The sequence below is a fragment of the Carettochelys insculpta genome, chromosome 19 (assembly GCF_033958435.1).
Source record: "Carettochelys insculpta isolate YL-2023 chromosome 19, ASM3395843v1, whole genome shotgun sequence".
Taxonomy (NCBI): domain Eukaryota; kingdom Metazoa; phylum Chordata; order Testudines; family Carettochelyidae; genus Carettochelys; species Carettochelys insculpta.
This window is the reverse complement of record NC_134155.1, coordinates 11,401,846-11,410,006: the sequence shown is the minus strand read 5'-3', so window position 1 is coordinate 11,410,006 and position 8,161 is coordinate 11,401,846. Positions and strand designations below refer to the sequence as shown.

Genomic DNA, 8,161 nt, shown 5'->3' with positions numbered 1-8,161 from the left:
TTAAGTTATTCAGGCACCCTTTATAAATCTATTTGGTGATGACCTACTTATTTTGAAAAGGGCTGTGTAGTACAAGCATCGATGCAGCTTATGCATGGAAACTTAATTACATATCACTCGTTATTGCCCTAAACCTAAGGTGAGAGTTTTTGTCTTCAGCTTCTGAAATCCTTATATCTTCTTCCCCCTGCCCCACCCCAAATGGGACCCAAGTTCACAAAAAAGCCTTGACAATATGTATTTATTCATATCGTACATTTAAAGATAAATAATTTTGAGCAATAAAGGATAAAGTCTGCTCCTGACAAAAATAAATAAGGCAATGCACAATAGTCTTAAAATACAATTTTGCAGACCAGATACAACAAGTTTGCAGAGATCCTTTCTTTTTTTTTTAAACATAGTAAAGAGTTGTATAGTACATTCCAAACAAAAAGTAGTGCACTTTTTTTTGTTAACATAAGTTCCTCAGGCTGGGTTTGTTGGGAGAGCTTCTTCTCCTGGCAGGATTTTTTAATGACCTTTGTTTTCACCTTTCAATGAACAAACAGATACACAAACGATAAAGCATTTGTTAAGACCCTCCAACAACCATGCACTGAGCTATAATACAACTGGCCACACATCTATAAAGAATAGTTTTTTTTCCAAGGTGGTTTGCATGCCAGCCACAATACTTTCGTTGTTAATTTACACTTGGCATTCCCCAATTATTAGATGTTAACTGTTTTTTTTTCTCCCCTCTCCCTCTTCCAAATGCCTTTTATTTTAGCATTGTTATAGGCTTAAAAAGGGTTCTTTCCCATTAACATTCTCCACACCCAGCTAATGTTCGTCCTTTTGTATATACCTTAATCATATGCAATTTTTGACCTGTCTTCATCGTGAAAATGCATGGTGGGGCTTGTAAGGTGTTCAGCTCCCAGGGCAGAACAACAGGCTAGCCAGCACTAATGAACAGGCTGAAAGTAGGGCAAACATTGACTGTAGATCCCAGGAATTCAAAGAAATAATCACTAAGTTGGGCTCAGATTTGTTTTTGTTTCACTGGTACCCTCCTAAGGCAGTTTAATGTTTTAAGAGACACTTTGGCATTTTTAACTCATCACACCAATAAACCCCTGCTATGGCCACACATTGCACAGTGTCAACACCTTTTGAGGCCAAATCCCGCTGCTTTTACTCATGTGAGTAACCCCACTGAAATCAGCACAACTCCTCAAGGGACGTTAGCAGACCTGGCCTGAGAAAGCAGCTCTGCCTGGGAACTGCTCTACAAACTCCGCAAAACCCACTAAAATAACTGCCTATGCAGAGCTTCTGGCTAGCAACGTGCCCTTTAGATACCCGCTGCCTGACACATCCTTTCTGCAGCACCTTGGGTTCACATCCCTTCAACATTAATGAACTGTAGATTGGGAAGGCGGTCTAGGCCCATGTTTCTCAGTCGGGGTGCGTGTACCCTCGGGGGCACACCGAGGTTGTCCAGGGGGCACATCACCCCATCTAGGTATCTGCCTAGTTTTACAGCAGGCTGTGTAACAAACACTATGCAGGTCAGTACAATCTAAAAGTTCATCCAATGTATACTATTTCTACTCCATGCATTTATTTGATAATAAGATGGTAGAAAGTCAGAAGCTTGCCAGTAGCTGTCTTCTGTGATAGTTTTACATGTTTTTGTCAGTAAGTTATTAATTTTTAAGTGAGGTGTAACTTGGTGGTAGGCAAGTCTGACTCCTGAAAAGGGTACAGCACTTTGGAAAGGTTGACTGGCACTTGTTTCAAGACCTCAGAGTACCTTAGGACCATGTTTCTCAAACGGTGGTACGCAGACCCTCAGGGGTATGTGAGTGCAGTTGGGGGTATTTATAACCCCCCCCTTTTTTTAAGGGGTACTTTAACACACACACACACACGAGGTTGAGAACCACTGGTCTGGGCCTTACTTTCCCAGGACTGGGCTCTCTTGCCTTTTTTTGTCTATGCCCCAGCAAGAAGCCATTCCATACCAGTGAACAGCTGCTGAAAGAAAGAAGCCTTGTAGAACATCAGGATTGCACAAATGTAAGACTGCACAATCCTGCTATGAATGGCTTTTACTATGGAAAAGAAGCGGGATTGTTATGATCAGCTAGATGGGAGGCTGGGGCACCAACCCATCCTGGAGTGACTTACGACTAAGAGACATTTCAAAATATGCTGAGATGTTGTGAAATCGCAAAGGAACAGATTACTTTTTGCCTTAGGTGTGGTCACATAAACATTGACAGTAGCCAAAATGACAGCCAGTCCTCTTAAAGTGCTAATAAACTATACAAATGGCACAGAGTAAAAACAATGGACAGACAAACTGGTGTAGCCAAGCTGTTGGTGCAACAATATTCTGACATCTTTTGGGGGTTTTTTTTTGCCTGAACAAGGAAGTTTTGAACACACAACCATGAGCTGGGCAGCTTGGTCAAGTAAGGCATGAATGACAAATCCTCATTCATCAAACACTAAGATCTACAGAAAGTGGATCAACTTAAGAGTGCACTCCCCCTCCCCATAACTTCATGAGTTATGGGCACATGACAGAACAAGGAGCACTGGCCTCAAGTTAGAGAGGGGGAGGTGTATGTTGGATATTAGGAAAAACTATTCCACCAAGAGGGTGGTGAAGCACTGGAATGCGTTACCTAGGGAGGTGGTGAAATCTCCATCCCTGGAGGTTTTTGAGTCCTGACTTGACAAAGTCCTGGCTGGGATGCTTTAGTTGGGGTGGATCCTGGTTCAGGACTCGCTGACTGCCTAGGGTCCTGTCCATCCCTAGGATTCTACTTTAAAGAATACATGTTTAACTCTATATTTTAACATCTTTGATGATGTACTTTTTTAAAAAATCTGAAAATAAAAGGGCCTCTATCCATTTTATTGGCTAACAAGGTGGATATACCTCCCAGAACATTAAGGGTACAAAAGTTTGTTCTGTCTTTATACACCTGAAACTTTTTGTTTTGATTTGTAACACTGTAATAACACAGACTGAGTGTCATGTACCGATTCTTTGGTATAATCCAAACTGTAATATTGCACACAGTGTAAGTAACAGTAACGTGCCTCCAATTTCACAGTTGGTCACTTGTGGGTTGTAATCTGTTTCAGAAAATGCATCTGTGTACCAAACCAATGACACTGTATGAAGAAATGCAAGTGAAACCATGGATAAACAGTCACTCTTTAGTACTGTCTAGTGAAAACACTAATTAGGGTTTGCCTAACTTTGGTCCTGTTACTTCTACTACAGCAATTTGTGTAGCTTTTGAAAAATATTAACACTGCTTTATTCCCTTCCTAGGAGATAATCTCAGACGAATACATTAGGGGGTGATTTCTAGCCCTGGTTATGACTGGCCTACCTCTGCTGACCCTATATCCAATGGGGAGTTGCACAGATGGCTCCAGTAAGAGCAATAGGGGGTAGCAGCAACTCCTTTTGAAAATTCTACTCTCCCCAGGGAACGTAAAATGATATAAACTGAGCCACAAACTCTAATGGCGTTTGGAGCCAGAGTGTTGGTTCAGGACCCAATTTAAGATTAATACGCTCCTGTAAAAAAGATTTGACTGTTGCTAATATTGAGGCACGTTGGCAAAGGATGGAATTTTCAAAAAATGCCTAAATGGGGGTAGGAGCACAAGTCCCATTGCAGGGCGGTGGGGGCTGGTGCTTCTTAATTGTTTAAAGTGCCCACTTGCCGGCTTCTGTAGAAACCAATGGGTAACTTCATCAGGATCAGACCTTACGTCATACTGGCACAGCGATCGTTTGCTATCTGCTTCATCATTAAACTTTTCAGTGTTAACTCCTCAGTTTAAAGTCTTTTATGGTATGTCTGGATCGAGGTACGTTCTGTAGTGTGTGGGAACGCCATGCCAGCATAAACAGAAACATATTGACACTAGACTAGGCCTAGGACCAGCGTTCCCTAGATGATGTGTGCTTGGGTGGCCCCCTCGGAGATATTCTGGGGCTGCAGAGCGCCCATTCATGATTAGCAGAGCGCTCACAGCCGGCGGTGTGTGTTTCTCTTGGTGGTGCACATCCATGCATGCCCCGAGGCACGTAACAAAATTTATTCCACACACAGATGGGGTGGGGGGTGGGAAACCTGGAGGGAATGTTGCCTACGACAGGTCCTCCAGCTGGTTTAAACTGTCACAACTCCTTAGCCCAGCAGAGATGGTATAAGTCTTGTGCCACTATAACAAACTTTCAACCTGATACAGGAGTGAACGCTGAAGAGCCTCAGTAACACACGAATGACTGAGAGAGCTATTGCACGTTTACATGGAAAAATGCAGGAGCTAGCAAATGCAATGGAAGGAAGGATAGTTCAACAAAAGACACTGTTAATCTGGCAAGTGCTGTAACCTACATTGGAAATAGTGGTGGTCTGGGTTCTAGTTTTTAAAAGGAAGGAAGTCCTACAAAGACAGGTCCTCAAGTCTTCTGAGCAGTCTGAATTGCAGGGCACCTGTAGTTGTGAGGTGCTACAGAACCAGCAAGGCCCCATTTCTGCCATCACTTCTCCTGTTGCAGAGCTGTGAACTTGCCCCACTGAACTGAACAGCACTCCAGGTGCAGGAATGTGTGAGCGGGAGATTTCCTATGCATTAAGCCTCATTTCAAGATCTGACTAATCTCAAAGTGTAAACAATATAGGGCCAAATCCTGCCACCTTGGAATACTAACTGAGTAAGGTGCTAACCACTTAGTGTGGGGAAGGGGAACAGAAATGTATCCCTGATAGCTGGATCCTCTTTTTAATGACAGCTATTTATATTGTGGTGGCACCTTAGGTGCCAGCAGGGCTGTATTACCCTAGACCCTGTACAAACACAGAACAGAAACCTGGCTCTTACCCTAAAGAGATTAGCATCTTTCTGGCCCAGAGCCAGTACTATAGTAAGTACAAATTTAGCGCTAAGCAAACGTGTGGTGGCTAGCTGAGTAGGGATGGGTTTGATCACAAGTTTAACATTAAGCACATGCTCAGGGCCTTTGGGCACTGCAACCTGATTGGTTTGAAACGGACCAGCGTCACGGAACTGCTAGGCAAGGCTATCCTTAAGGGTGGGGGGAAAAAACCCTTAAAATTGCAATGATCTGGACATGACAATTTAGCTTCTTATATCTCTGGAGACACCACCTTACAAATTGCCTCCATCAGATTTTAATCTTAGCTTTCCTCTTCTAGTAAGGGCCGAAAGAAGGTAGAGGGTCTGAAAGTGCCCGATTCTTGCATGGCGTCTGTCAATATACTGCAGAAACTGATCTCTGAAGATGTATTCCCAGGAATCACTGGGGATCAACACTGGTCATGTTTTCGCTTAGTTCAGGATTTTCCTGAGTAAGTTAGCTCAGCGTCTCTGGTTCGAGGAGGCACGGTGCCTGTATTCTCTTCCATGGCATGCTCTCCCACATGCTTACGTGGTTCTAGAACATGTGATGGACTGTCATTATATGGGCAAAAATACTGTTGGGAGCTGGGGTGTCTTTTCACATATCCTATGTGAGCTCCACCTCATTTGCTTTTCTAAGATCCTGGTCCAGTGCTCGCAGAAGTCAGCTTCAATGGGCGTTTAATTGGGCCATAAATCTGCAAGCCCAGGGAGTCTTAGTCAAGCAAAAAATATTCCTGGAATGTTGAGGGTCTGTTCGGTCAATATATGACTTCCCAAAATCCAAAATCCTTCTGTATCTCAACCATGTAAGCGGGACAATCTCTGGAGACAAGGAAAGGGTAGAATGCAAAGCAAAAAAAAAAAAAAGAAGTTTTGCCTTAAAATACAAAGTGAGCATAACAAGGCCTCCCAAACACAAACCGCCTCATCTTGTGGTGGAAAAATTTGTTTGTTTTAAAAGTCTTCTATAAATCTCTGGACTATTTACTACATTACATGGAAGATGCCCTTAAAACATCATCTGAAGTGGCAGAGCAAGAAATGCTTTGTCCATGGTCTGCACTATGCCGGCGTTCCTCTCTGGTGCCCACATTTACTTGTTCTCAATCAGCGTTTGCACTTTGTAGACGAGGTCTCTTGCTATGTTCAGAATTTCCTGCACATTGTGATGCTCCGCCATTTCTGCAAGGAATAAGGCACAGATTTGTAATTGGCAGCCTGAGAAGCACAGACTTCTGTAAGCCAGCCAGAGTCACGCACGCAGCAACCCAAAGTATTGCGTGATGGCTGACTTATAGATTTAACTTTGTCAGAAAAGCTGCAGGATTAAGCCTCTGGGGGTAACATTCCAGAGATCCTATCCCCAGTCCAAACAATCCATTTTGTTTCAGTTTTATTGCTGGGAAAAGCCCAACCCCCTCCAGCCCAGGGGATGGGAAGAGAAGTAGACTCACATGGTTTACATAGTTTACAATGCCAGTTCCAGTCAATCTGGTAGGTGTGTGTACACTTGTTGAAGGGACCGAAAGGTTTAGCACTGTGGAAGTCTTAAATTTTCCAGCAGCATGAATGCAACAGACCACTTCCTGCTTTGTTGTTTAAAAGCGCTAAAAACCTGCTCCCAAACACGCTGGCAAATCACTGCTGAATCCAGTGAAACTCTAACAGGCGTGAGGCAGCAGGGAGGAGCAAGGGGGGCAGTTGCCCCAGAGCCCGGCATTTTGAAGGGGGCTGTGGGTCCAGCTGCCATGACTGCTGTAGTAGCTGCAGCTGGAATGCTGGGCCCCTTTGAAATGCCATGGCACATGGCTGTGAGGGAGCAGGGTGGGGCCTAGGGCTGAGTGTCCTAAGCCAGGCGCCTTCCATCCACAGCCCTGCCCCTGGAAGGGATAGGGAGCTATGCCCCCTCCGCCCCTGTACCCCTCACATCCAGGCCTGTGGTGGCTGTCAACCCCATTTGCTGAGCAGGTCGATTTGCCTGGAAATGTGGACAAGCCCTGAGTGATGGGTGAATTTGAATTCCTTCGGTATTTGAGTACCCATCTTGAGACACTTTTTCACAACAGTTCTGACTTTTGAAAAATGAAGAACATCCACCCTCTGGCAAAAAGGCCCCTTCTCAGGTCCAGAGCTGAGCTTTCTGGTAACCAGCATTACGCAACACTTGAAAATCTTGGCCTATTACACCCACCCTGAGCCAAAGCAAGCACCAGACAGTAATGATGTGGGCGGAAGGGAAGGGGGGGTAGTACAGAAAGGGAAGAGGTTCTGTTTCTTCTGCTTTCAAAGCATTTCTTACCATTAAAAAACTTGATGATATCAGTGAAGTCCATGTTGTTATCACGGATAATCTCTCGATAGACCTCCACTAATGCTAAGGCAATGAAAAGGACAAAATGTTCTGAAGAGATGTGCTTTGCTGCCCAAATAACTTCCCACACTGTAAATACATCCTCGTACAACAATTCTGAATGGGAATAAACATTACAAGAGCATCTGATTATTCAAACTGACCATTTCTTTTCTCCCCCCCCCCCCCCCCAAAGGACATGATTTTCTGGGGCCTTAGCCTGAGATAAACAGTACTAGAAGCTCTTTAGGGACAGATTCTGATATTTACATGAATAATAGGGACAAAACCTGGTCCTTAGTGATTATACCAGCTTATCGACAAAGAATAAACTTACTTTGGTTCAGAATTTCTATGAATACAAAACTTCCCATAATTAGGAAAAATCTTCCAAACTGAAAAATGAAACAGAGCTGCTCCCTTTTGGGAGCCAGGAACAACATGTTCCCTTACGACGGTGGGGATTTAAACAGCATTGGGTTGGGAACCAGGAACTGACTAGTTCTGTTGTGTGTCCTGAACGAGCAAAATATAACCAACAGAGAGGGAGGTTCTGGGAGCGCATTTGATTTTTCATAGGTTCCGAAGACAATTAACTAGCCACGTCACTAGACGTGCAAAATAAATGCAGATCACAGCGCAGGCGTGGAGTAAGAGACGTGAGTTTGCCACTACACATGGTAACGCCCTTCCAGTGTAGACAGAAACATACTGACATGAGGCTTCTGACAAATTATAGACCTAGGACCAATGTTCTCTGTACGCTGTGTGCTTGGGCGGCCACCTAGGAGAGATTCTGGGGCTGCCTAGCTGATTAGCAGAGCACCAACAGCTGGCAGCGTGTGTTTCCCCCAGCGGTGC

General features: G+C 44.2%; 1 protein-coding gene across 7 annotated transcripts in view; it reads right to left on the bottom strand.

Moving 5' to 3' along the window:
• Window positions 1-232: 232 nt before the first annotated feature.
• SGSM2 (small G protein signaling modulator 2) overlaps window positions 233-8,161 on the bottom strand; it is a 149,105-nt gene continuing 141,176 nt past the window's right edge. For 6 of the 7 annotated variants that reach the window (XM_075013796.1, XM_075013800.1, XM_075013798.1 and 3 more), the window contains 2 exons: window positions 7,250-7,417; window positions 233-6,132 (listed from right to left, as the gene is read on the bottom strand). In XM_075013796.1, coding sequence (XP_074869897.1) covers window positions 6,044-6,132; window positions 7,250-7,417 — 257 coding nt within the window. In that variant the 3' untranslated portion in view covers window positions 233-6,043. The remainder of the gene's footprint in view (window positions 6,133-7,249; window positions 7,418-8,161) is intronic. The other variant, XM_075013801.1, reaches the window with a different exon arrangement.